The sequence below is a fragment of the Marmota monax genome, unplaced genomic scaffold (assembly GCF_021218885.2).
Source record: "Marmota monax isolate L192 unplaced genomic scaffold, Marmota_monax_Labrador192_F-V1.1 WCK01_AAM20220418_F8-fsc00160, whole genome shotgun sequence".
Lineage (NCBI taxonomy): Eukaryota > Metazoa > Chordata > Mammalia > Rodentia > Sciuridae > Marmota > Marmota monax.
Window position 1 is genome coordinate 1,404,264 of NW_026694183.1, and position 27,683 is coordinate 1,431,946.

The 27,683-nt window shown below is 55.3% G+C and overlaps 2 protein-coding genes across 24 annotated transcripts; one reads left to right on the top strand and one right to left on the bottom strand.

The window, feature by feature from the left end:
- Nucleotides 1-543: 543 nt before the first annotated feature.
- On the top strand, nucleotides 544-19,984 carry LOC124107871 (carcinoembryonic antigen-related cell adhesion molecule 18-like). Of its 4 annotated transcripts, none has more exons than XM_046466153.2 (7): nucleotides 544-702; nucleotides 2,107-2,466; nucleotides 3,655-3,936; nucleotides 5,443-5,715; nucleotides 6,448-6,588; nucleotides 8,908-8,963; nucleotides 19,861-19,984. In XM_046466153.2, the coding sequence occupies exons 1-5, from the start codon at nucleotides 651-653 to the stop codon at nucleotides 6,519-6,521; spliced, it is 1,041 nt and encodes a 346-aa protein (XP_046322109.1). In that variant the 5' UTR covers nucleotides 544-650; the 3' UTR covers nucleotides 6,522-6,588; nucleotides 8,908-8,963; nucleotides 19,861-19,984. The 4 variants fall into 4 exon arrangements, with proteins under 4 accessions (XP_046322109.1, XP_046322107.1, XP_058442000.1 ...); XM_046466151.2 differs by lacking the exon at nucleotides 19,861-19,984 and adding an exon at nucleotides 9,243-12,105; XM_058586017.1 differs by lacking the exon at nucleotides 19,861-19,984 and adding an exon at nucleotides 9,666-12,105.
- On the bottom strand, nucleotides 15,083-27,612 carry LOC124107868 (sialic acid-binding Ig-like lectin 9). 20 transcript variants are annotated; one of them, XM_046466131.2, is made up of 8 exons: nucleotides 26,950-27,592; nucleotides 26,488-26,766; nucleotides 26,220-26,267; nucleotides 25,114-25,371; nucleotides 24,419-24,518; nucleotides 23,972-24,056; nucleotides 23,467-23,807; nucleotides 18,612-18,739 (listed from the first exon to the last, which is right to left on the bottom strand). In XM_046466131.2, exons 1-7 carry the CDS (start codon nucleotides 27,383-27,385, stop codon nucleotides 23,499-23,501), a joined length of 1,515 nt encoding a protein of 504 aa, XP_046322087.1. In that variant the 5' UTR covers nucleotides 27,386-27,592; the 3' UTR covers nucleotides 18,612-18,739; nucleotides 23,467-23,498. The 20 variants fall into 20 exon arrangements, 18 of the variants coding, with proteins under 18 accessions (XP_046322098.1, XP_046322094.1, XP_046322089.1 ...); XM_046466132.2 differs by lacking the exon at nucleotides 18,612-18,739 and adding an exon at nucleotides 22,433-22,516; XM_046466133.2 differs by lacking the exon at nucleotides 23,467-23,807 and having other exon boundaries at nucleotides 17,942-18,739; nucleotides 26,950-27,588.
- Between the last annotated feature and the right edge of the window lie 71 nt (nucleotides 27,613-27,683).

Genomic DNA, 27,683 nt, shown 5'->3' on the forward strand with positions numbered 1-27,683 from the left:
TAGGCAATGAGAGCGTCCCAGCCCTGTGGTGACCCACGGGACCACCCCCACCCTGTGGTCCCCTGGCAGGGAACGCACCTGCACTGAGTTGGGTCTGGGTGTCTGACGCACACCTTGCAGCCATCCACACGGCCCTGGGGAAGGAAGTCTGTCACCCTTCACTGGCCGTTACAAATGCTGTCCCTGAACACGTCCACTGCCCCCACACAGGGAGGGAAGAACAGGGTGGAGGGGCCAGAGCAGCCGGCCAGAACCCGAGAGGACACCGAAAACGTGGGCCCAGCCCTGGAAGGAAGCCCAGATCAAAGGGAAAGGAGACACCAGGTAAAGTGCTCTCTGCTCGACTTTAATGTGCTTTTCTGTGTCTCCTGGCTTACCAGCAGCAAGTCTGTGTCATAAATATAATATAGACACAGGAAAAATTAGAGAGTCCAGTAATGAGCTCAAGGCAACAGGAGGCCATGAAGATAATGACCTCCTCCCGGGGCCCCTCCTTCCCGACTCCCGCCCTGGGGGGCAGAGTCCACCCTGGGGATGACCAGCACCAGGAAGAGGGGACAGGACAGAGCACATCTCAGAAGACGCAGGTCGGGGGAGGAGAGAGGCTGCGGGCTCTGGGGGGACACTCTTCCTGGGGACCCCAGCAGTTCATGGACCTTCCCGACCCCAGGCGCGGCCCCTGCAGGCCCCTGTTCCTTGTGGGTAAGTGGGACCAGACCTGTTTTCCAGGACCCAGGGAAGGTCAGCTGGGGAGTCAGGCTGGGAGGGAGCCAGAAACCTCCCCATCCAGGGCCAGCCCCACTCCCAGGACGGTGGGGAGGGAGGGGAAGGACCCCACAGGACCCTCCTGGGCTCACACACCTGGGCACCCCCACCGTAGACACAGGCCACAGACGCACACAGACCGCAGGACGCGTGCGCAGGCACATGCAGCCCCGGGGACACACGCAGCTCTGAGTCCCGACACCACAGAGCCCTGAACCTGGACCACCCGCGGCCTGCCACCACCTCTCCCTGGCACCTGTCTGCCTGGCCCTTCGCCAGCTCCCAGGTGGATCCCACCCAACCCTCCTTCCCAGCACCCTCTGGCCCTGAACCTGTACAATGGTCACCCTTCACTGGGGGTCACAAGTGCTGTCCCTGAACATGGCCAGTGCCCCCCACGCAGGCCTGGAACATGGCCAGTGCCCCCACCCAGGCCTGCAGCAGGGTCTCAGGCTCCTTTGCCTCTTCCACAGCCAAGGCGTGGGCTGCACAGAGTCATGGGTGGTAACAGGTCCCACCCCATGCACAGCCACTCCCGAGAACCTGGACGAGTGTGGACCGTCTCAGAGTAATAGCACCCCGACAGCCCCTGCCGAGCACCCCGGGTTCCCCTCAGGGTGCTGCACACTCAGGGCTCAGCGAGACGTGCCCGTCCCTGCACCCCCAGGACCTCTAGGCACAGGGTGACACAGGGACCCGTCACCAGGCCCTGACAGACCCAGTGCCCCGGCTGGAATGAAGGAAGTCCAGGGGGCTGGAGAGCCTGGCAGGGGCTCCTGACCCAGGCTGGGGGGACATCAGAGCCGAGAAGTGAGGGTGCAGCGGGAGCAGGCGCTGTGTCAAGTGGGGACCAGTGGGGGCCAAGCTGGCACTGGGAGAGCGCGGCGCATCCAGAGAGCCCCATGTGAGTGGGCAGAGCCGGAGCCACGTCTTCTCAACACTAAGTACATGGGGGACTGAAGGGGTGCAGAGGTGTGGGGCAGGTGAGGGGCAGGTGAGGCCCAAAGGAGGCGACCCCTAATCACCTCTTGCTGAGAAAGTCCTGAGGACGTGCTGAGTCAGACCCTGAGAACACTGGGGCCACAGGAGGCACTGGAGGTGACAGCAGGGTCAGGATTGGGCTTCGTTGAGGTCCACGTGACGGTCGTGGGAGGGTGGATGGGAGCTGAGGGACCGAGGGGGAGGGCGGGCTAGGAGATGATGAAGGGAATAATGGACCAGGCAGCGGCCAAGGGCAGCGGAGAGGAAGGGCCAGGCCAGGGATCGCTCTCCCTCGCACACAGCGTTCCGGGGGCCACCCCCTGGTGGCTCAGGACTCAGTCTCTCCTCTTCTCTTACCAGTGGCAGCCAGCCTGCTGGCCTGTGGGCCCCGCCAGGCCTCCGGGCCGCTCTTCATCAGCCCAGACTCACTCACTGCCGTTGAGAGACACAGGAATGTCCTGGCCCTGGAGAACGTGCCCGAGGGTGTCCAGGAATACAGCTGGTACCGGGGCGCAGAGGACAGCGCGGAGACCATGATCATCAGCTTCAGGCCCCCCGATTCCAAGGTCCCTGGGCCCTTGTACAGCAACCTGGTGACGGTGACCAGCAAAGGCTACCTGTCCTTCAGGAAGTGCACCTTAAATGACACGGGGAACTACACGGTTCGGGTAGACACTGGCAATGGGACCCAAAGAGCCACTGGCTGGCTGGAGGTTCTAGGTGAATGGCAGGTGGTCCCTTTGCCCACTGCAGATGGGAGCTGGACCCGAGGGCTCTAGGAGGGGACACCTTGGAGATCATGCAGTCTGAGTGTCTCCGGAAGGCATGGCACAGGGAGCCTTGGCGATGGCAGCCCAGCTTCTCCTGCGCACAGGGCCGCTCGCCACCTCCAGGGCTCTGGTTTCACTGTGGGAAAGTGTGACGTTTTACTGCTGCATAACACCCAGCCACAGGCCAGCTGCCTAAGGCCACCCCTGTGTTACCACACAGCTCCTGCTGGACAGAGGTCCACGTGACGCTCAGCTGGGTCTCTGTTCTGAGTCTCCAAAGGACTCTGGCCAGCGCTGTTCCCTTGTAGAGGATTAGCTGGGGGAGAAGCCAGTCCAGGCTCTTGCAGGCTGATGACCGAATTTGTTTCTTGTGGCTGCTTAGCAGAGGCCCTGGGGTCCTAGAAGACACTACGATTACCCGCCTTGTGGCTCTGTCCATGGGCATTTCTCATATGGCTTTAGGGTCAGTGGGAATCTCTCTCTAGTTGGCTGAGACGGAATCCTATATAACAAAAAACAGTGATGGGATGTCACCCCCCACCTATCTACAGATGGGACACAAGCCACCAGCCCCTCCCATGCTTCAGGGTGGACATTTTACAGAGCTTAACCCAGGGGCCACCAGACAGCTCCAGGGGCTCCCCAGGGCCAGGGGAGGAGACTGTCCACGTGGAAGACAGGGAGCCTGTGTTTGCCTCTGACTCAGAGTGCTGCACAGCCCTGAGCCAGGTGTCTTCTCTCTGTGACCCCAGTGTCCTCCTCCGTGGCATGGGGAGATTCCCACCATGTGTCTGCTGTAGGTCGGAGGGAGCATTTGTGAAGTGAACCAGACCCAGGTACCAGGAGCCCCATGGGGGTCCGGATGCCATCTCTCACGGCTCCTCGGATGAGGGTTCCTGGTTTGGGGTTCAAAACCATCAGTCCCCGTCGTTGTGCCGAGAGCTCATCATACTGCAGCAGATGGGCAGCAGGGGCCCAGGCAGGGGCCCACCTGGGCAGCTGGTTGCCCACGCCCTGCTTCTCCGACCCTCTGAGCTCAAGCTCTTGGCTTCTCTTCCACACACCCCAAGACCACCCTGGGAGAGCAGAGCTGGGGAGGCAGTCCCCACACCTAACCCTCTTCTCCTGCTTCTCCCAGAGTTGGGGCCCCCACCGGTCATCTCGGCCAACGCCAGCTCCGCGGTGGAGAACTTGGATTCCGTGGCGGCCGAATGCCACACCAACGCCTCCCACATCGAGTGGTACCGGAACAGCGTGCCCATCTCGGCCAGTCAGCGCATAGCAATATCTGCAGACGGCAGGACGCTGGTCATCCGCAGGGTCAGCCGCCATGACAGGACTCTTCAGTGCGTCATACAGAGATACGAGAGCTTCCCAGACATTCTTCAGAAAAGTGACACCGTCTCTCTGACTGTGGCCTGTGAGTGCTCTGGGGGGGGGGGGGGTCGAAAGGCCAGGGGCAAGGCCTTCCTGGGACGTGGCCATGAGGCAGGCAGATCAGGAGAGCCGGCAAGCCTGCTTGGTCTGGGTTCGAATCCCGGCTCCGGATCTTCTGCTCTGGATCCAGAACTGCACCCACTCAGCACCATGCTGCACTCGGTTTTCAAGGGGAACTCGTGTCCCCATTTCTGTGATTAGAAATGGGCCCTGGGAGGTCACTGAGCTCTGGCTTTGTACAGAGGGGGCTGCTTACAAGAAAGCGGTTCTCAGAGGATCAGTTTGAGGTGATTCCGTCGATTAAGTTTCCAAGCCCTGGTGACCCGGAGCCTTCACGCTGGGCCTTCCCCTGGCAGCTCTCCTCTAGACCCAGCCTCCTCCTCCAGGCCCCTTTACTCAGTGGAACTGAGGACACTCCTGTGACCACAGGAGCCTGGATTTCCAACCCATCAGAGGGCGGCTGTGGGCCGGGGGGGAGCCATGCCCAGCGTTAGAGGCTCTGAAAGGCAAGTCTTCCTCCTGCATTTCACACGTCCTTGTCCTTCATGGGAAACGTCCACTGCCCACCAAGGCAAGGCCACGGCCCCCCATGACCTCACATTCCCCAACAGCTCTTGTCAATCACATCCCGGGACTTGGAAACATGCCACACTTGGATCTTGACTGTCCCCTGGACTTCTGATCCAGAGGTCCTCACAGTCTTCAAACACAGAAATATATAATAATAATAATCACAACAACAAGCACACATCTGTCTGGGCTGTGGCTCAGTGGTAGGGGCTTGCCTGGCACGTGTGAGGACCTGGGTTCCATCCTCAGCACCACACAAAAAATAAATCAATAAAATTAAGATATTGTGTCCACCAACAACCAAAAAAAAAAAAACATTTGGAAAAGTCACATGTCCAAATCACATTCACATCTCCACCTGTAACTACTCTGTGGTCCTTCCTATTTCCTAAGGTGCAGGCCATGGGACCATCTGAGGACGCTAAAGTCACTAGACAGGCAATTTCTCACCTCCATGTGGCCCTTCATGGGTCAGAGGTTTGGAACAAGACCAGGGCACACAGGCTGCAGCGACTCGGGGTGATGGCTTCTGAGCCCCCGACTTGCCTGCTGCGGTGTCCCCAGGGTGCTCAGACCCCCAGTCCTCTCCTCTGAGTCGCATTTTCACCTGTGAATGGATCACGACTGGCACTGACCACATGAGTTGAGGGAACTCAACAGGCGTGTGGAGGTGCACAGAGACCAGCACACTCCCTGGCCTGCCGCACACCAACCTGCGCTGTCACTGGAGGCCATCTCCCTGGGACTGAGGGGCCCCTAGGGCTGATGATGGCAGATGCTGTCACTGCTCCTAAAGTCGCTGACACGGCTCCCCTGCTTGGTGGCAGGGGGTCCTGACCAGCTTGGGGCACACAGTGGGGCCCCTCATGGCTGGAGAGGGCAGAAGCGCAGCTGCAGGTCTCCTGCCCTGTCTCTGCAGATGGGCCTGACTACGTGAGCCTGTCCACCAACCTCAAGGGCTTCGACGGCGCCCTGACTGCTGGCATCGGCTCCCAGGTGCAGCTGGAGTGCTCTTGTGATTCCGACCCAAGTCCCAAGTACCACTGGCTCCACAACGGCTCCCTGCTGAGCTCGGATGCAAACTTGAACTTCTTCCTCGTGGCCTGGGAGCAGATGGGCAATTACCGATGCATCGGAGAGAACCTGGTGACCCAGCTGGCCTTCTACGGGGACGTCAGGATCCAGCCTCCCCGTGAGTGCCGCAGCCCCTCCCAGGTCACCACTCCAGGTCTCCCCTCCCTGCTGTGCCTAGACAGTGCCACCCCATGCTCATGGCTTCTGGTGGTGTCCTCCCTGTCCTCAGTGTCCAGGCCCAAAGCTGCCTCCTCTGAATGCTCCAGACCCTCACATAGGGGCCAGGGAGAATCCTGGGGACAGTGGGAGCTGTCATTTACTGAGCACGTGTCCCGTGCTGGCCACCATCCTACCTGTGTGCCTGTCACGGAATCCTGAACTTGAGTCTAAGACAGGGAAGGCGGCTGCTCCCCATCCACACATCCAGCTTTCTGTGTCGAGGGGAGAGGCCGACAGGCCCAGAGAGCCCAGGACAGGCCAGGAAGCAGGAGGAGTCTGGGGTCTCAGACCCAGGTCACATCCTGGCCCTGCCCTGACCATCACACGGAGCAGGAGCAGGCAGCTCAGGTTCCCAGACTCAGGTCCCCATCTGCAGTGTCAGGACAGTCCCCACACAGCGTGAGACGGCAAGGAAGGGCCCAGGGGGCTGCCAGCCGGTCACCCCAGAGCCAGCTGCGAGCAGGGGCAGGATGTGGGCTGGAGACTCGGTCACACCCCAAAGAGGGCCAGGCACCATGTGCTGTGCCCAGAGGAAGTGCTGTAAGTCTTTGAAGCACAGAGGGGGGTGGGCCCAGGGAGGAGGGGTGAATGAGGCCTGAGTGGGGTCCTGACCCGGGTGTTCTCTCCCCAGGACCCTCGCCTGCTCCTCCGCCTCCTCCTGGCTTCTCCATCTCGGGCCCCTTGGTGGTGTTCCTCATTTGGTGACGTCCCTGGGCTGCGGCCACCTCTGTGGGATCCTGGTCTACGGCCTGGTCAAACTCTACCTCCACAGGTGCCCATCGCTCTGGCAGGGGGGACCTGGCGGGGCTGGGACTCAAGGCCAGCTCTGGCTGCAGAAGGGAAGGCAGGGCTGGAGGGGACACAGGCCAGGAGCTGGAGCAGGTGGACAGAACCCAGGCCGGGGAGGGGGGGAGACAGTGGGGGTGAGCGCTGGCCACGACTCCAGGTAGCTGCAGGGACCCCTTCTCCTCAGCCCAGTTTCTCTGTGTTTAAACTGTGGGTCTCAGTCTCTGCCTCGAGTCCAGGGCTGACAGTGGGAGGGTCACATCAGGCATCCACCATGTGACAGGGACCCAGTGGTCACACGTTGCCAAGCAAGTGGGGACACAGGGGCCAGAGGTCGACAGGCAGGGGGAGATTAGACGGTGTGGTCAAGACCCCACCCTGCACTAGCTGGACAGGGGCCCTGAGCAGGCCACTTCCCCCAGAGCTTCCCCAGCCCCTCCTGGAGGACACTGAGAGTCCCACCTGCCCTGCAGGATGATGTGGGCATTGGACATGCGCTGGAGGACAGGGATCCCAGTGTCCTGGACAGAATGTGGACCAGTTTCTCACCTTGGCACCACCGTCATTTAGGGACAGAAAATTCTTCAAGGTGGGGGTAAGGTCGTCCTGTGCATTGTAGGTCCCTGGCCCCTGCCCACTCGAGGCCAATAATAAAAACCACCACCACCCCCAGATGAGACCACTAAAATCTCTCCAGGCACCATGAAGTCCATGTGGAGGGCAAGATTCCCCTGGTTGAGAACCTCTGGAGTGGATGTTAATAAACAGCAGTGATACTGGTCATGTTGGTACTGATGGTGATGGCCAGGCTGGTTACAATGGTGCTGATGATGGTGTCTCTGCTGACCATGGTGATGCTGTGGTGTAACAGTGAGACGTTCTCGGTGACAGTGGTAATAATGCTGACAATGGTGACTGTCAGCCTTCTGTCACTGCAACAAAACACCTGAGAGAGGCAACTTGTAAAGATGAAGGTTGATGTTGGGCCACAGTGTTGGGAAGTCAGTCCTGGTTAGTTGGTCCCCTTGTCCTGGGGCCTGTGGCGAGGCAGCACGTCACAGCAGGAGTGTGTGGTAGAGCATGCTGGTCACCCACGGCAACCAGCCAGTCCTCATCACCTGGAATTGGCATGTCCAGTCTCAGTTCAATCCCCAAGGACCCTCCCATACACCCAGGTGTCCAGCACACCAAAATTCTTCTTCACTGAACAAACCTTCATTTTCAAATTAAAGCTAAACTTAAACCTAAGTGAAATGCAAACTTGAGATCACAATTATTTGAAAAGTCTTCTAATTTAAATGTTAAACATTTGAAAACATTTTAGTACTGGCTTCATTGAATGTTAAATTTATACTACCTTAAAAGGAGGGTCTCTAGGCTTGAGTTAAAAATATGGGAGACACTAGCCATATGTAGGCCTTTAAATTTAAAATGGCTTAAAATTAAATAAGCAAAAAATTCAGGTCCTCAGTCACACCATCCGTCAAGTGCTTGGCCGCCCCGCGTGGTCAGTGGCCACCACATGGGACATGCAGACGCAGACCTTCTGCACCATTGCAAAGGTTCTACTGGACAGTTGCTCTAGGCCAGTTACACGAGACGTTTTGAAGAGTAAAAAACAATGTCTTTATCAATAAAAAATAAAGAGACAACCACAAATGATCCCTCCCCACCACCCCGTGAGAAAGCACCCTGCATGGGACAAGGAAAGGCCCAGGTGGGGACAGAACCTCATCCTCAACAGGGCAGAGAGGGGGCAGCTGGGAAGGAGACTGAGAGTCTGCAGGACGCAGGAGGAGGAGCAGGGCAGGGCAGGCCCAGGAGCCTGGGAGGGCAGGGGGAAAGGCGGGTCTGCTGACCTCCACAAGGCAGGGCTCAGAGGACACCAGGTCTCAGAGCTTCCCGCTGAGCAGGGGGGACCCACCTGAGGCCACATCCCTCCTGGAGCAGGCCCCTCCTGATCTCAGGGGCTGGAGGCTGGAGGGAAGCAGGGAGCCCACGTGGCCAGGGGTCCTGGACCCTCCCCCAGGAGACCATCAGCACGTCTGACCCTCACCTGCACTGGGATAAGGATGGGCACCGTCCAGGGCGGATCCTGCTCATCCTTCTTCTGATGTCAAGACAACCTGGTATTAAGAGTCAGGTCTGGGCATGGTGAGGACTAGAGTAGAGGGGACGCCCACAGTTCATCTCCTCCAGCCCCTGGGTCCCCTGAGATGGGGCTTGGTGAGACCTTGGGCTCCTTCAGGCCTCAGTGTCCCCAGGACTTAAGGACCTTGGACCTGACTCCTTCATTCTTCCCCAGGAGGAATCGGGCTACCTGACCTGAGACCTGGAGGACAGTCCCCATCCAGCAAGGAGGTGAGTGGAGAGCGACGGGGAGGAGCTCAGAGTCCCAACCAGGGACAGCTGCACTGGGAAGGCCTCAGGGTCACCCTGGCAGGGACAGTCAGGGAGGGAACTTGAAGACAGAGGCTCCTACAAGTCTGAAGACCCCATCTGGGACCTGAGAGATGACATCATGGGCGGCATGGCCACTGGCCACTCTGCTTGTCAGTCAGAGCTGACCAATGGGAGCAGGCTGGGTGGGTCCTGGGCTGAGCTCTGACTCTAACCCTTCACCTCCTCCATCTGCCTCAGTGTTTCCCTTCCCACTTCATCTCCATCATCCCATGCCCTGGAGTCACCAGAGGGGCTGGAAGGGTCCCCAGGTCAGCACTGCCGAGGACGGGAAAGGAAGCAGCCCACAAATGCCCAAAGACAGACAGTCGCTTCCCTGGGCGCTGCACTTGCTGAGCTTCTGAGCCATGTTAGAGACCTCAGGTGCTGAATTCTAAGGTGGAAACCTTCCCCACAAAGCGGCAGCTGATAGGATCCCGTAGGAACACGTATGGGTCAGTGGACATGAGGGGCAGGCGCAGTGTGGGCATGGGGTGTCCCCCAGTTTATGTGTCACACATGCAACAAACTGTGGGGGGCTCAGATCTGCAGGGCTATCTCTGTGCCAATTACTCTCTTTAGACTTTCCTGTTTATTCTTAAGTGGTCTCTCCCCCTCACCAAGGGCCTGATCTCTTCACAACCAGAAAAAAAGAGGCAATAATGAAATATCCACAGATCCCAAACCCGGAATGAACCACACAAGACACTGGCTGCAAAAAGCAGGAGGCGTTTATTCTCACACAGGCGCCTGCGGGTGCACAGCAAAACCTCAGCCGGAGCTTCGGTGAACTGGCACACCGGGCTTTGGGGTATAGATCTTTTATAGGGAACAGGTGGGTTAGGTCTTAGCTTAGCACAGCAACAGCCTTCCTATTGGTCCCTCTGAATTCAGCAGTTGAGTCACCTAGGGGGGTAAACTTGTTTTCCCACTTTAGTTCTCAGAAAAACCATAAAATTGCATCCTGTCCTTTTAGTTCCTGTTTTTACCCTGTTTGCTCAAGTTTGGCCCTTCCGGGGTTATCTATATGGAACATCTTGCAGCTTCAGGGCACAGGGGTTAGTTTTCCTAATGTTGGGCCTGGGGCCTTGGGGTCCTTCATTCCCCCCTTTTTTTATATCATGGATATAATCTTATATCCATTGACCCATCTGCTCGGATTCCAGCATTATTTCAGCTGACGGCTCAGCATACTGGTTGGGGGTTGGTATTTACTATTAATCTAATTTTGAATAGGACCCCAGGGTCATAGGCAGTTTTATGATATACTCTCAGGCCCCATTGTTTTTTTTTTTGTTTTTTTTTTGTTTTTAAATTATATTTCTTGTCCCCGATAATACTTGTCATGTCTGGCTCACAGATTGGTTGGGGTTAACTGATATGGGGAAGACACAGCACAAAACAAGAAAAATCAACAGCGAGTGAGTCTTATCTTTAGCGGATTTTGGGTACGTTGCAACTTCCATTCTGGATCCGGAGAGGTGTCTGCGGACTCCTGTGGATGTGCAGTCTTCACGTGGGAAGCATGGATCTAAGCAGCGATGCCGTCCACTTTGAGTGCAGTAGGAGTGGTCAGCAGGATAGTGTAGGGTCCTTTTCACCGCGGTTCGAGGTTCCTGCTCTGGTGCCTGCGTACCCAGACGGTATCTCCGACCTTGAAGGGATGTGGCAGCAAGGGGGTTTTAAGTTCCTCTTTGTATGCTGTGGCTAGAGGCTTCCAGACCTCGTTCTGGACCAATTGCAAAGCATGCAAATGAGTCTGCATAGATGGGGTGAGGGAGGCATAGGTTTTAGTTTTATAAAAGTTAATAGCGGGAGGTGGGGCACCGTACAGGATTTTAAATGGGGTTAGTCCATGTGGGCCTGGGGTGTTTTGGGCCCCATACAAGGCTAAAGGTAGGAGTTGTACCCAGTCTCTAGTGCCAGTTTCAAGTGTCAATTTAGTTAAAGTCTCCTTAATGGTTCTATTTATCTTTTTTACCTGTCCTGAACTTTGGGGTCTATAACCATAATGTAATTTTTAATTAATTTTCAATGTATTGGCTACCGCCTGACTTACCTGGCCGAAGGCAGGCCCATTAAATGTTTCCTTTTTGGTCCTCATTATCAGGATCAAAGGGAGTAAACCTCCGATAAGCCTCTTTTAATTTTTCTAAGAAGGCTGTCGGAGTTTCCTCTGACCCCTGGATAGTCTGTCTTACCTGAGCCAAATTGGTGGGCCGTCGCCCTGCTCCATGGAGACCCCCCTGCTCCATGGAGACCCGCTATGAGTAACTGGCGATAGAGATGTAGGTGGTTCTCACCTGCTTCAGTCGCATAGTCCCAGTTTGGCCGGGTTAAAGGAAAAGCTTCGTTAATCAAATTTGTGAGTTGGGTGGGGCGCCCGTCATTCCCTGGCACATTTTTGCGAGCTTCCAAAAGAACCTTTTGTTTCTCCTCTGTGTCTAATAGAGAAATCTTTAATTCTGCTACTTAGGGCTGGATAACCATATTAGCAAACATCAAGTCTACCTGTGTTGTCTAGAAATAAAAGCCTTAGACTAAAACTATTCTAGTAGTTCCTTTGACAGTTATCAGGCATTTCTGTCTAAGAATCTCTCTTGTAGCCTCCAGTCTATTTATTTATGGAAGTTACATTTAACTATTATTATCATTTAAGATGTCCAGGAACAGCTGTGCTTTGGCTTTGACTGTCTTTGCTAAGTGTTTAAGATGAAGCAAGTCAAACTGACTTTTGTTTCTACCTATTGTTTACAGTCAGCTGAGTTATCCTGGGAGTCCTCGGGAACTTCATAGCAGCTTTTCAGTTCTGCTAGTGCCATTTGCGCTAGGATGGGTCCAGGCCTTGTTTGACCATATGGCTTCCCTCAGAAGCATCAGGGATGTCTCCCTTTTTTAATGACCCTCCTCTTTACAGCAAATGCACCATTTGGCTTTCTGTCCTCCACTGGTCTCATTAATCTCCCTGCTCAGGAGGTTATGTGGCCTAGAGTTGCTGAGCCCTTTGGAGAAGTCCCCTATTCCCTGATTCAGACTGACTCAGAGGGCAAGAGCCAAATATTGGTTTTCTTGGCCCTTTTAATTTAACTAATTTTAAAAACTTGATCTTAAACATCCAGCAAATAAATTAACAGCCTTATATTAAGAGCACTGGGCTTTAATGTCTATCTCTCTATCCTGTAGGTGATAACTTTTTATCTTATGTTGACCCAGGTTGTGTTCTTAAAGCAATACCTCTTTAGAATATTAATAGGCAATCCTTAAACCATTTATAAGCAAACTACAAAACAAAACTAACTAGGGTAAAAACATATTTAGCTTATATAATAGCTACCTTGAATTCTGGCAGGGTTATACATCATAATTTCCTGTTTGAGATCCTAGTAATCTTGGCAAAAACCTACTTTTGGACACAACTTTAACTGTACTGAAATCTGGCTTACTTTTTTTATAGCCATTTTCACATGTAGTGAGATGGGACAGAGCCTTATCTCAAGTAAGGCAGGGCTCTTTATAAATCTCAAGTACTATAGTTCTGAAGCTGATCATTTTACAAAGTTTACATAAATTGTTGTTCAAGTTTACATGAACATTAGCTAACACAACATAATATCACACCTAAAATATGAATTAAAGGCTGAAAGCTTTTAACCTCTTGTAGAAAAGTAGTAATGTACTTTTGTGTTTTGCAATAAAACCTTTACACAGATTAGGCTCTTATTAACTTAAAAATACATAAATTGTATCTTAGAGTAGAAAGTAACATGGAACTGTACATATCTTATTGATAACAAGTTCAGTTATAGAACACAAATGATATAATTGAATTTTCAACATTTTTTTTTAAGCCTAAAATTACCATACAACTTTAGAACACCAGCTTGATATAATGTTCTTTTGAAGCTTTTACCTTACAGACTTGTATACCTGGAAGATATGAACACATTAATAACACCATAATTATATAAACCTCCTTTTGTTCACATTTTGAAACAATACTTGTAAACTTTTAAATTTAAGTAGAGTTAACATTTTATTAGGGCCTTTTTGAACACCTAGAGAAACTTATAAGCTTAATTTTGAGGACATTTTTACTTTTATCTGTTTACCCAATCTAAATTGAACCGTTTGAATCACGTGAATTAAAGATATTTGGATCTATTTTTAATTTTTTTTTTTCAGGCTACCCAGTTCAAAATTGAAACTTTTAAAATTTTTTATCCCAAGTATTTAAGTTTTCTAGCATGAACTATCTGAAATCAAACTAAACAATTGTTTAAACCCAACTTTTAACTGCAAGATAGTGCAATGCTTTAGAAACCCATTCAGATACCAGATTGTTACAATAAAAATTATTATTATTTATTTTTTAGACACATATTTAACCTAGATTATCCCTAAGAAACAATTAGACAACCAGATAAGAAAATATCTCTCCAGGTTTTGAACTTTCATTTAATTATGACTCCCATCAGTGGCACCATAGATTTTCCTATGAGTGGACCAGATGTTTTCACGTAGGGGCAACTATAGGTGTAAAATCAAGGGTCTCAGTGTGACTGGCTTTACTGCATTCAGTGTCCTTTCTTTTTAAGTAAACAGAGGTTAAGTAAACAGATCCTTAAGATGTAGATAAGGACCCAGGGAACTCCCCAGAGCTAAATGGCTCTGGCAGCTGCTGGGAGTCCCTTAATCCTATCTTTCACCCACAGGATCAGTTCCTCTAGTTTAGGTATTTTTTTTTTTTTTTAACTTTTTAGTAGCCAGCTCCCAAAAAGTCCATCCTCTGCTTGCAGTTGTTTCGAGTGCTAGGCTTCCCCAAGAAAGCAGAGTGGGAACTCCTTAAAAGTCCCCTTGAGAGTGTCAAAATTTGTGACTGAAAATTTGGTTCCCATCTCTAAAGTTAATTAACATTAATTTAATAATGAGGACAGGGCTTTGAGAAAAGTCAAAGCGAGATGTCAAAGTTGTTAAATCCCCAGCAGGCATCTCTATTTGCACTCAAGCCGGTTATGGGGGGGGAAGAAAACATTGCTTCCCTAGTCTCAGTATTCAGCCTTAGATGGAATTTATCATCCGCCTTGGGCTGCATTTCCAAGCAGCCCGACTCCAGGAAGACCCGTTCGCTTCCTGGGGTGGAGGGGCCGGGAGGAACAGGGACGGGACGGGTGGAATCCTCCCGGCGGACTGCGTGGATCCCACCCATGCAGGAGGGGATTCGCAGAGGTCCTGAAAGGTTAAAAGCCATGATCTGGATGGCCATGCGGCCCCGGCTGAAAGACAATCTCTGACTTTGCAAATTAGAGAGAGAGATGGAGGGACTCTCCTGGGGGCCATTTAACTTCGAGGGTGGGCCAATATTGGCCACTCCGTGGTACAGAGTGTTACCCATTTTTTTTTTTTTTTTGACTGCCACGGACAGGTTGTCTGCCCGATCTTGAACGTCTTGCCAATGATCTAGAGTTAGGCTCAAAGGGGTTGTTAGTGATTGTCCCATGTTACTCTCAGAGAGGAAATAGAGAGACAGACACAATGACACAAAAACGAAACCAAACAGTGAGATCGCTGCGCGGCTTCGGTGGAAACCGAACAAATCAGATGGCCTGGGAGAAGTTTGTACTTCTTTGTCGCCTACAAAAATGGTGTAACCCTCGGAAACACCGGGGGCCCCAAAGAAATGGACCCTTCTGATCCCTGGGACGTCTCCCAGGGTGGCAGGGGAGAAGTCCGAGTTCGTCAACTCCTTCTCAAGCTGCCTCAGAATACTAAATGACAGAACTGCCTCAGAATACTCAGAATACTAAATGACTATGCCTAGGATCATATAGTCTTACAGACGCTGCGCGGAACAAAGAACAGATAACCAACAGGACAACAAGACAGTCAGTTTGAGCTGGCCAGCTTACCTCCCAGTGATGTCGGGTGTCCTCCGGATAGGGACCGGGATCGGAACCGGAACCGGGATCTTGGATCTCGGTGGGGCCTCCACAATGAAATATCCACAGATCCCAAACCCGGAATGAACCACACGAGACACTGGCTGCAAAAAGCAGGAGGCGTTTATTCTCACACAGGCGCCTGCGGGTGCACAGCAAAACCTCAGCCGGAGCTTCGGTGAACTGGCACACCGGGCTTTGGGGTATAGATCTTTTATAGGGAACAGGTGGGTTAGGTCTTAGCTTAGCACAGCAACAGCCTTCCTATTGGTCCCTCTGAATTCAGCAGTTGAGTCACCTAGGGGGGTAAACTTGTTTTCCCACTTTAGTTCTCAGAAAAACCATAAAATTGCATCCTGTCCTTTTAGTTCCTGTTTTTACCCTGTTTGCTCAAGTTTGGCCCTTCCGGGGTTATCTATATGGAACATCTTGCAGCTTCAGGGCACAGGGGTTAGTTTTCCTAATGTTGGGCCTGGGGCCTTGGGGTCCTTCAATAAAGTTGGAGCAGTTAAGGAGCCCTGAGCTCAGGGTCCATGATACGACATCGGGGCTCTTCTGAGCTGTCTTTGAATGTCCCCAAAGGTCTAACTCAGTGTGCTGATCACATGGCACCACAAAGGGACAAAGACTCAGGGGAAGGAGATGGGAAGGAGGGAGGGGGCAGACACTCCTCAGCGGCCAATCCCAGGCATGTGCCGGCCGCCTGGCCAGCTCAGGGGTCCCTGCCCTCGGGGGCTGCCTGACAGACACCCCTTCACAGGGTACTGCAAGACAGCAGCTAGGACAGGGCCTGGCCAGGGAGGCCCCGGGGAGGCGGCCCCAGACTCCCTGTGGAGGCCAGGTCTGAGTTCACGGGTGGCTGGCCACGCTCCTCTGAAGTCTCTAGAAAGACTCCGCCTGCTTCTTCCAGCTCCGGGGTTGCTGCGGTCCATCCTGCCCTCCATGTCCACGTGGCCGCTTCCCTGTGTCTCTGTCCAAAGGGCCCTGGAGCCTGGAGCCTGGACATGGGACTCTGTGGTCACTGCCAAAGTTTCTCCTGGGATAAGGACACTAGGCACTGGGTCTAGGGTCACTCGAATCCAGCAGGACCTCATATTAACCTGATGACAGGGCGGGGACCCTCCTTCCCAAGTCACGTTCACAGCCTGGCTCAGGACTTGAACTCCCGTCTCTGGGGGCGGCTGCAACCCACAGCTGTGTGTGTCAGTGAGCAGGATGACGAGACACCCTGATGCTCCCCAAGCCCTCTCCACTCCCTCCCTCCCTCCTGGTGGTCCCCATGGACTTGGGAGGACCCCTGGAGCCCTGGACTCTGCTGTCATGGCCTCCATGGTGGCCCTGCCCCCCACAGCACTGGACACAGGGTCACAGCCGCTGTCTCCATACACCCCTGACTGAAGCCACCCTCACACCCCGAGGAAGAGCACGGGAGTGAGTGAGCCGGGGTGGACTCGTCCAGGGGACCCTCTGGCCACACAAAGGGACAGACATGCTGCTCACGGTGGCATGAGTCTCAGAACACAGCGCAAACTGCTCCCTGCGCTGCCCGTGGGCACAGCCCGGGAGGTGGGACAGGACAGACGCGCAGGGAGCAGAGGGTCCCAAAGGGCAGGAGTGAGGTCCTGACCCCTGGGCTCCACCCACTGTCCCAGGAGGTCACTCCCAGGCCATCTCCCTCCCGGGCCAGCCAACCCCAGATCTACAGCTCGACCTTGTGCCCTGTTAATTAGCAGATCAGGCCAGGAGATGCCGATTCTGAGGGACCTATGATTTAGGGGACTTCCCAGCATTATCTATTGATCAGGTAATGGACCACGTCAGCCTGAGGACCCTGAGGTTGACCAGGCCACCCCCAAGCGTCCTGTAATCACCAGGCTGACTCAATCAAAGGTGGACATCTCAGGGGAAAGGACAACCTGTGATTTAATAAACAAACAAACAAACAATGGCGGGGGAGGACTAAGAGCAGCTCAGAGGGTGGGTAGGAGTCTCCAGGTTCACCTTGGCAGCTGCCTGTCTCCCTGAGAAGCACCAAGGAATGTTGTCTCCTGCACATGTGGCCCCTCTGCCTCCTTCCATGTCAGACAGGAAGAGACCTCGGAATCAGGCTGAAGTTCCAACTCCAGCCCTGCCCCAAGCAGCGCAGGAACCCTGAGACAGCAGCATAGCCTCTCTGAACCTCAGTCTCTTCATCTGCACTGTGGGGTGGTCATCTTACATTGTCTCTTGATATTTGTGATGCTGCTGTGAATGGGCTGGACCAGGTTTAGGGCTTTGAGTGCTCCCTCTAGTCCTCGGGTCCTTGCCTTCCCGCCTACTTGTGAAGTGACTGCCATGATCCATTCCTTCCCTTGTTGGGGTGACGTGTGTCGGTAAGACTTTAGGTCATTGGTTCATTCTGGGGATAACCCTCAAACTGTGGGACACTTTTCTCACTCCCTGGTTTGGCCCTGGAGGGGGGAGACCATGGCTGCTTCCTCCCTCTCAGCTCCACCCCTGGAGCTCCACGCTCACAGGAATAGGACACCAGGAGGACAGCCTTCGAGGGGGGACCCAGTGTCCAGGGACCAAAGGATGCGTCATGGGGCCAACGGAAAAGGGCTGAGAAAGGCCAGGGGAGGCGTGGGCAGCAGTGAGGACCCAGAGGGCGTGGAGGGAGGCCGCAGGAGGCTGGGATGGGCCACTCGGGACCAGGGAGCCACGGTGAGCTGCGAGCAGAGAGAGCTCCCTGTGTCGATGGCCCCCGACTGCATGCAGGTGACAGGTAAGGGGAGCCGGGAGGCCAAGGCCAGAAGGAGGGAAGGAGGCCGGGCCAGAGCTGCGCAGGCCTGACCCTAAGGCACGGTCACTTCCTGGAAAGCTGTGGAATGGCCACGTGGGGGCCAAGGGCACAGGCAGGTGCCCACTGCTGCCTCCAGAGGAGGAGCCCCCAGAGAGACTTTCTGCCCCTCAATTCCTCACCTGTAGGGCTTTGTAAAGTTTTATTTGTGTTAATGTACAAATGGTAACTGTGTGCATTTATCGGGGACAATGTGATGTTCAATAGCTTCATACCCTGAGGACTGACACACTGGGCCAATCAGCCATCCATCACCTGTGACACCCTTCATTCCCTTGTGGTGAGGACATTGAAAATCCTCCCTTGAGGCCCGGGGACATGGCCCAGTTGGTAGAGTGCTTGCCTCACGGGCACAGGGCCCTGGGGTCCATCCCCAGCACCACCAACCACACTCCTCTCTTGCAATATACAGTGTGATGTTCTGTCCTTGGGGACACCTGGGTGACCTGCAGGACAGTGTGGTGGATGACACAGGCCCAGAGAGAAGCACAGCAGGATCTCACTGCAGTGGAGTCAGAAAGAGTTGAGCTCAGGAGCGAGAGGAGAGCGGAGGCCCTGGGTGGGCAGGTGGCGGGGAGAGAGGAGGTGGCCACAGCACGGAGCGCAGCTGGGAATAGGTCTGGGTTCCAGTTGTGCGTGGCGCCAGGACCTAGAGGCGTCCCTCTGCAGGGACCTGACTTTTCCTTGCCCTGGAAGAGGCTGCGCCTCCTTGAGCCGGGGCCGGTCTCAGTCTCTCATGGCTGGATGTGGATCTCCGCGTACTCACTGTCGGGGGCCTGCTCTCCCTGTGGGTCGCTGGCCTTCACCTCATGAAACCTGAGGGCTGCATAAAGGATCTCCTCATCCTCTGAGGGGCGGGTGGCCACGGCCAGGGGACCTGGATCTGGGGAGCGTTCCTTTGCCTGGGACTCAACCAGGCGGCTCTGAGTGGAGAGAGAGGAGAGAGTCAGGGTGGACAGTGGGGAGGAGGCCAGGGCTGCAGGGGTGCCCGTGTGTCCTTCATCCACACAGCCTTGTGCACCAGTGTTGAACTGTCCCTCATGCACACTTCCTCAAGCACCGAATGCTCCACGCGCACCAAGCCTCGTGAACTTCCCCCAATAGCTCCATGGGGGAGGTATTATTTCGTCTCCATTTCATAGAAGTGAAAACCGAGGTTGAAGTAGGGACGCAGCACACCCAAACTCCCAGGTAAAATCAGGGTCTCATCTGTTTCTTCCTGACCCAAAGCCCAGTGTCCTCCTGAGGGCCCCGGTGCCAGATCCTAAGCTGGGTGCTCGGTGCACCCTGGTGGACTCAACAGACCTAGGCCTGGCCTCTTGCAGCTCATTCCTTAATGGACGGTGGTCACAATAAGGACTAATCAAAAACCAAAAATCCAATCGTGCATTATGACAAGATGGGCAGGAACAGGGCACCTGGGAGAGTCTGTGCCTGGACCAGACATGGCGCCCGCCCCAAGATGCTTACAGCCTGACGGGTCTGGGGCAGGAGCCAGCCAAAGAAATGGTATCCCTCCAACAGGAAGAAAAAGGACCCCCAAATGTCCTCATGTGAGTCCCTGGAACCTGCAAATACATTTCCTTGTGAGAGAGACTTTGCAGGTGGAATTAAGTCCAGGATGTGGAGGTGCAGAGGGATCCTAGGTTTGTGGGCGAGCCCAGTGTAGTCACGAGGGACTCTTCAGTGAGGGTGGGGGGACGCGAGGGACTGGACGATGCTGCTGGCTCTGCAGATGGAGAGAGGCCCCGCCCCCGCCCAGGTCCCCAGGCCCCCAAGACACAAAAGCAAGAAAACATCATCTTCCAGAGCCTCCCGGGGACCAGCGCCCGCTCCCTGACTTTATTCCCGGGAAACCCATTTTGGACATGTGACCTCCCGAATGGTAAGGTGACACGTATTTTTGTTTGAAGTCACTAAATCTGTGGCGAGTCTTACAGCAGCAGCGGGAAGCTAATAGAGCAGGTCAGGCAGCAGAGAGCCAAGGGGTTCCCCCAGGGGTCCCCTTCATCTTAGGCCTTTCTCTGCCCACCCTGGACAGCAGATGGCGCCACAGAGCTGACCGTGACTTGGCTCCTCCCCCTGCCTCCTGATTCTCTGAGGATTCACACTCAAGCTGCTTCTCCACCCTGAGGCCCCGAGCCCTGCTCCTCCCGGACTCTGCAGAAGCCGAGGACACAGCCGCACACCTTCCCCACACAGAGGCCCTCTGCACTGAGCTACGGGACATCTCCAGGCCCATCCACCGCCCTGGCAGCCCTCTGTCCTGTCCACACCTCCTGATCCCTGAACCTCAGAGTCTTCTCTGCAACGTCCCTTGGTGGTCACGGTCAGTCCCCACGGCCCCTCACCATCAACAGCTGTGACGTGCAAGCCCTCCTCCCGCTCCCCCTCCGGACCACAGAGTCGGGCCAACAGTGTGCAGACGCTCCTCAAGTTACAGCCAATAAACCTACATAACTAACAAGGTCAAGGTCAAAAGTGGGCTTAGTGCATGGACGGCCCAGGAGCACCAGTTTACCTCCCCGACCTTTAAGCACGCTCACCACACTCACGTGAGCCTGGCACTGGGAGAGCTCTCACGCAAAGTCTGTTTTGTAGCAAGTTTGAACAGCCGCGGAGCCACTCAACACCGCGCTGGCCTACCTCCGGTGTGGCTTGTGGGGGACGCTGCCCCTGCCCAGGGCCACAGAATGTCATGTACCACCCACCCCTGGTCCCGGAGAAGGTCAACATGCTAAATCTGAAATGTGGCTTCTCTGAGTGGGTGCTGCTTTGCATGTTCGTAAAGTTGAGAAGTCGTCCATGGAAACACTGTGAGTAGGGGCTGTCAGTACTCGGAACCCCTCCCTTGTCCAGAAACTAAAACCTATTTCAACAAAACTCCTCCTTCCCTCCCCCAAGTCCCCTCCTCCTACCTCATCTGGACCTCAGTGGTTGGCGCCTCCATTCTGACTGCTCAGGGCAAATGTCTGGGAGTCACGCATCCTGGATCCTGTCACTCAGTCCCCGTTCCCTGTCCATAGTGGCCCCACTCAGCTGACCTCAGGAGCCAGCCAGAGGCCAGTCAAGGTTCCAGCCAGCATGACCTCCTGCCTGGCAATGCCTCCCAGCCTCCTTTATAACCTCCGGCCTCTGCCCCCCCCAACACACACCTGCCCCCCACCACACACACACGCACACTCACACACACACACGGTCTCTCCTTCACACACACACATACACACACGTGCACACACACACCACACACACATACACAGGGTCTTCTTGCACACAGCAGCCAGAGGACACCCTCCTGCTGCTCAGGCCTGCAGACCCTGCACAGCCCCACAGCAGAGGGGATTTGCATAAGCTCAGCCTCTCCCAGCTGACCTCCTGGGGTCACCTGCCTCCCTCTGTAGAGCCCAGGCCCTGCCCTCACCCCTGGGCAGCCTCCTGTTGGAGTAACTGCACCCACTGCTCCCTCTGCCTGGAACCCTCACACCACAGACTCCAGAGCCCCCTCGTCACTGCCCTCGCCACAATGGGAAGCAACTTGGGAGAGCCTTCCATCTGATAAGGGCCCAAGAGCCAGGCTGCAGAAGGAACCCTGCAGCACGTCAGCACAAAACACAGCCCAAGTAGACAGTGGGCAAAGAACGTGACCAGACATTTCTCCAAAAAGACACAGAAATGGCCCAGAAGCACACACACAAAAATCTTCAGTGTCACTAGTGATCAGAGAAATGCAAATCAGAACCACAGAGAACTATCACCTCACATGCATTAGATGGACAGTATTAGGAAAATAATAGGAAATTACACAACCACACACACACAAAAAACAGTGTGGCCAAGGATGTTGAGAAATGGGAACCTCGTACGCTTCTGGTGCATGTAAGATGGTGTAGCTTCTGAGAAACAGGAAGTTCCTCAAAAATTAAAAAAAGGACACTATATAATCCAGAAATCCTAGTTATGGGCACATATCCAGAAGACTAGAAAACAGAATCTTGAAAGGATGCTCACACAGCTGTGCATTATTCACAGTAGCCGACAAATAGAAGCAACCAGAATGCCCATCAACAGATAAATGGGCAAAGAAAATGTGGTGGAATATTATTCACCCTTAAAAAGAAAGACCTTCTGTCACATGCTACACCACAGACAAACCTTGAGGACGTGTGCATGACATAAGCCAGTCACAAAAGGGCAAATCCTGTAGAGGTCCACCTCAGTGAGGCCCCAGAGGAGGCAAAGGCTTAGAGACAGAGAGTAGGAGGGTGGCTGGCGGGGTGGGGGGAGGGGCCAGGAGGGCAGCGGGTTGTGCTCATGGATGGAGATGAAGTGCTCCAGGGATCTGCTGACCAGCTCTAACTTCAACACGGCTAAGATGGTGAAACTCACGCTGCATGGTTTTCCACCCTCAAGGACAGATCTAAAAAACAGAACCTCTCAGCCCCTCCCAGTCCTGCACCCTTCCTCCCCAGAGTAAGTCTCTCTCTCATTGTGCCCATGCACCCACCATCTGTTTGCTTGGTGGCTTGCTGCATCCCTCTGTCTAGAAGAGAAGCTCCGAGCCTCAGGTTTGCTGCTGTGTCTCATAGATGGGTCCCTGGCCCCTACACAGCTGGTCCCTGGTAGGTCTCAGGGACATCCCCTGAGGGGTTAAGGAATTCCAGAGCAGGCTACTTTGCTGCCCAAACTCTCCAAAGTAGGCTCTAGATACAAAACACAAAGGAGGAGGGTGACAGGTCCCTAGAGCACGGAGGGTGACAGGAATGAATAGTGGGACTGCAAAGAGCCTCTGAGAGGGAGGAACAGGCAGGCCCAGGCCCAGAGGCACGAATGACCTTGTTCTGTTCTGGGGGACCACAGTGAAAGCCCCCTGCAGAGGAGCCCAGTGTGGGGGGCGGGAGCAGGCTGTGGGGAGGACAGGGCCAGGCGAGCGAGCTGGGGACTCACCAGGAGAGAAAAATTAAAAAGGGGGTCAAAAATGTCAGAAATTGAGATAAATATTTTAATGCAGAGATACTAAAAATAGAAATTAATGCCAAAATTCCTGGAAAATAAACCCAGCATTAGTGACAGTGTCAGCTGAGCCAACTGGAGGAACACTCTGTTTGTATGTTTTAGTGACATTTTTAATGGTCAGCTTTTTTAGAGAACTTTAAAATAACTGAAATGATCACGTTTCATTAATATGTAGCACAGCCTTTTCCTAAGTTGAGGATCTGATGTCCCCACCAGCCCTGAGGTCATTGTCCCTCCTGGCTCTGCTGGAGATGAACATGGGGAGACGGTATTTACAACCTACTCTTTGATTCCCTTCTGTTCAGGGGAATGCGGCCACGCTGCACAAAGTCTCTGGACTGAATGACAACCTTAAGTCACCTTAACTAACTTTAGTTACCTAATTTTGTCACTATTTACATTTTTGATATCTTGCTCATTATGGATCTTTCATTAATTTTGAGCTTAAAAAAGACAGCTCATTAGAACACTATTTGTCTCCATTCCTGAGATTTTCTTGGCACCCCTTAAATTTTCACTGAAGACAAGGGGCTCCTTGGCTCCCCCAGGCTCCTGACCTGATGGGAGGTAGGGGGCCACCAGGGGCTGAGGAGCTCACTTTCCCTGTGGGTCAGCCTTGCCACAGGGCCATGCTCACCATTTGCACAGACCCCGTGACACAGCAGATCCTCATGCCACAGTAGCAGAGTTGAGCAGCCACAACAGTGACAGGGGGTCAGCAGCCAAGGGGTCTACCGTCTGGCCCTGCAGACGATGTTCAAGTGCAGAGGAAGTGGACACTGGGCGCCTGGAAGATGGCACCAGGTGGAAGGGGAGACAGAGGCGGGAGGTGAACAGGTCCAGGGAAGAGATCCCAGCCCCTAACCATGAAGGGGTCAGGGAGTGTGGGGGCTGGTGCTCGCTGCTCTGAGGAGACATGATGTGACACAATGGCTTAACAGGAGACAGCAGAAGAGGGGGGGATCCCTCGGGCCTGGCCTGGGAGAAAGCAGGGAGGAGGGCGCTGTCAGCAGCCCACGGTGTGGGCATCCAGCTGGACAGCCGGCTGTCCTGGGGGAAGAGGGGAGAGCAGCCGTGCCACCCCCAGCAGAGCAGTCCTGGGGACATCTCCGGGAGGTGTGGGGATGTCCCATGTCACTCACCTGAGAGGCCGCCGGGTCCTGGACAGCCTTGGTATCCCCTGAGCCTGCCACTGGCCTGGTGGACCTCTTCCTGTAGGAGCGCGCTCTGAATGGGGACACCAAGGAGCCCTCAGTGGGGCCAGGGGGGCGCAGAGGGCAGACGGCCGCCCCACCCCTGCTTCTTGCTGAGCCCAGGAGGGCGGCCAAGTGGGAGAGGACAGCCCTGTCCTGGAGGCTCCTACTGGGAAGGCAGCTCCGGGCTCCGGCCTCCGAGAGTGGGGACAGCCCGGGAGCCCCTTGCTCGGACGTGGGCTTGCGTGGCTGGCTCCCCCAGAGCCCACCTGGACCTCAGGTGCCCTGGCTTCACGCCCTCGGCCATCCAGGTCCCTCCAGCTCAGGGCCGGGCCCAGCTCGCCCTCCTCCTCTCCAGGGTGCTGCCCGGCCTCCCCGACGCCCGCCAACGCTCACCCGAGGAGGAGGAGGAGGGTGCAGGACAGGAAGAGCAGGGAGGTAGCTCCAGCGCCCCAGAGGGCCCCCCGCGTCACTCCGGATAGAGGCCCCGCTTTGCCTGTGGACGCACCAGAGGGAATCCCTTTGCCGAGTCAGCTCCCAGGATCCCTCCTCCTTCCCTGGGGCTCCCTGCAGGACCCTGGACTGAGCCTTCCTGGTCCCTCTCCCAGACCAGGAGAACTAGGATGGGGGGGGGCGCCGTGTGGTTATTAAAATTTGGTATTTTGTTCACCATAGAATTGGTTTGCATCCATTTTTACTGTTTTAATTACTGCATCGTGATACTATTTTCGCTCAGTGTCTGGGCGGGTTCTGTTCTCACGGGGGTTTTGTTTGCTTTTATTCTTGGCTCCTGGCTTCTGGCTTCATCCTAAATGTTGTGCCCAAGGCAAATGCCTCACGAGTCCTGGCCCACAAAGCAAGGGCCCTGCTGCCCAGACACACCTGTCTAAGGCCCACCTGGCCTCCAAGATCCACCCACCACCCCTTGGCCCAGCAGGGAGAGGACAGCGAGGCTCTGGGTCCCAGGCCCCCAGCTGAGGGCAGGACAGAGATGAGCTTCCCTCTCAAGCCAAGGAGGTGGCTGCAGGGACTGGTGTGGGGCGGGTGGTGTCCCCTCCTCCTGGCCCTCACCAGCCCACTGTGACACTCACTCTGCGGTGACAGGCTCAGGGAGATGTGCTGGGAGCCCAGTGGGTTCTGCGCACGGCAGGTGAATTCCCCTCCACCCCTGAGGTGCTCTGCAGACAGCTCCAGCACCCCAGGGTCCATGGTCTGCGAGGGACACAGGGTCAGGTTCCCCCAGGACCAGCTCAGCCTGGCAGGGGGACGGCTGTCCACGACACAGAGCAGACGCAGAGATTGACCCTCCAGGACGGAAAGAGATGAGCCATTCCCCAGGGTTGTGGATTCTGTGGAGAAAGAGACAGAGGGTCAGAGTGACAAAGAGAGCAAAGGAAAGAGAACCCTGGAGTCCAGAGAGGGGACCCACACACACTCATAACTGAATGAAGCACAGGAAAACACACCCTTGACCTGGGCCCAGGAATATGGCCAAGTTGATGTTCCTGTGACGGATGTGTTTTCCTGTACCTCCTTCAGCTATATTGACTCAAGCTCTTAGACCAGAACATGTGGCACAGCTGTGTTTTGTGCTCAGGAGCTGAGCTCACTGACGTGCACACCCAGCTGTGGACGGAGGCTCAGGACCGTCCACTGCACACTCCTGTGGGCTGAATGGACTCAGTGCTGGTTGGCAGAGGACGCCCACAGAACGGGGCCCATCTGGGCAGTGGGACACCCTCACCACTGAGAACGAGGACCCTGAGTGCTATTGACATGCAGTGACCTCTCAGGCCTCAGGTGCACAGTCCAAGGCTCAGCTTGCATGGACACTGGGAGGGACCTAGGCTCTGGGGACAGCCTGCTGGGCGTGTTCTGCGTGTGCCCTGGACTGTGCCTCCTCCCACAAGCACTTAGATCAAAGCTGGAGGCGGGTCCAGGAGGAGGCTGGGAGGGGGCCTGGGAGCCCAGTTCTGCTGTGAGAGTGTCACCCTGTCCCTGTGGGGGTGAGGGGCAGGTGCTGGAGTCCAGGGAGCCTGGGAGGGTGGGGACAGGAGCTCAAGGCACATGTGGGGCTTAGGTGGGGAGGGGTCAATGGGTTCCCCAATAAGGGGCTCTGTCACCAGGGTGAGGGGGACCAGACCTGCCCTGAGCTGAAGAGGCCCTGCCCCCCAGCCCCAGCGAGGCCCCTCCCTACCTGGGCCAGCTCCTCGGGACACAGTTACAGTCAGGTTCTGTGGAGAGTCTGGGGCAGGGAGACGCGCAGACCTGTCAGTGGGAGGCTGGGGACATCAGCCCTCTGTTCCAGGAGCCTCATGGTGGGGAGGGGTGGAGGCTGCATCCTCCTGGCCCAGCCCCCACATGATTTCAGGACCCAGCACCCAGTGTCCAGGGTCTGACCCCTCTCCCTGCTCCCTCAGGGACCAGCCCCATCAGAGACCCAGGTGTCCCAGCCCAGCTCTCACATGAGATGTTCAGGTGGACGGTCTTTGTCCTGGTCACACGGGCTCCAGGCAGGGTCACCTGGCAGGTGAGGTTGGTGCCATGGTCCTGGGGCCGTGGGGTGAGGGTGAGCACCGAGGAGTGGGTGGTCCTGGGGTCCAGGGAGGACACAGAGGGCCCTACCCAGGAGAAGGTGGGGGGCGTCCCCTGCTCACAGGCCCAGGGCACAGAGCAGGTCAGGTTGCTGGGACGGCCAGACTCCAGGGTCCCAGGGACGAGGATGTCAGGGGTGTGGGTCAGGGCTGGTGAGCAGAGGGGGACAGGCAGGGTCAGGAGGGAGGGGGGAGGGGGGGCCCTGAGAGAAGCTCAGGCTCTGACCCAGCTGCTCCCTGAGCCCCTAATGCTGACCCCAACTCCCCCAGGGCAGGGTCCCACCCAGCCCTGTCCTGTGACCTCCCTGAGGCTGCCTTGACCTGGTGCCTTACCTGTCACACGCACTGAGACCATGTCATATAGGTAATTGTATCTCAAGCCTCCTCTCTCCACCCGAAAGTAGTATGTCCCCGTGTCTGTCTTCCTGGCGTCTCTGATGCTCAGGGAGCAGTTGTCGGTTCTTGGGTCCCCAAGGAGGTGGAAGCGGCCCTGGGTCTCCTTCCGCACCTTCCTGTCACGGTTGTTGGTGGCCACTGGGGCATCCGTCATTGTGTCCCGTCCCCGGAACCAGTAGCCATGAGCTGGGTCCCTTTTAGTCCAGCGGCTCCAGGGGTAGGAGAATTGGCAGGGCACATGGACACACAGGCCCTCCTGCACTGTCACCTCCCTGGGCACCTTCAGGGTGTAATCCTGCAGGTCGTAACCCCCCTGGCCCTCCACCCACACACAGCCCTGCAGCAGGGGCAGCAGCAGCAGCAGCAGCAGCATGTCGCCCAGGGCTCAGGGCCGCAGGGGAAGTCTGCCCCCAGAGCTCCTCTCTGAGGAACTAAGAGCCCACAGGAGGAGGCCCACGGGAAGGGGACAGGAGGGGACGGTGGCCTCCTAGAGGAGGAGCCTCAGCCAGCCTCTGCCTGGGTGGCCTCTGCCCATGGCCCCCACCACCACATCCAGCCTGCAGCCCTGAGGACAGAGAGGAAAGGGACCCTTTCTGTGTCACCCTGTCTCCTCCCTCCCTGTTGACGTCTTTCCTCTTGGGAGACTTTTCTGCAATGTCACTCAATGGGCT

Excerpts from the sequence above, each read along its gene's own strand:
- LOC124107871 (XM_046466153.2), top strand. The coding sequence starts at position 651 with ATGGACCTTCCCGACCCCAGGCGCGGCCCCTGCAGGCCCCTGTTCCTT. Across the intron at positions 2,467-3,654 it reads TGGCTGGCTGGAGGTTCTAG|AGTTGGGGCCCCCACCGGTC; the intron begins GTGAATGGCAGG and ends TGCTTCTCCCAG. Across the intron at positions 3,937-5,442 it reads CGTCTCTCTGACTGTGGCCT|ATGGGCCTGACTACGTGAGC; the intron begins GTGAGTGCTCTG and ends CTGTCTCTGCAG.
- LOC124107868 (XM_046466131.2), bottom strand. The coding sequence starts at position 27,385 with ATGCTGCTGCTGCTGCTGCTGCTGCCCCTGCTGCAGGGCTGTGTGTGG. Across the intron at positions 26,767-26,949 it reads GGTCTCAGTGCGTGTGACAG|CCCTGACCCACACCCCTGAC; the intron begins GTAAGGCACCAG and ends TCTGCTCACCAG. Across the intron at positions 24,519-25,113 it reads CCTGAGCCTGTCACCGCAGA|GCAAAGCGGGGCCTCTATCC; the intron begins GTGAGTGTCACA and ends GTGCGTCCACAG.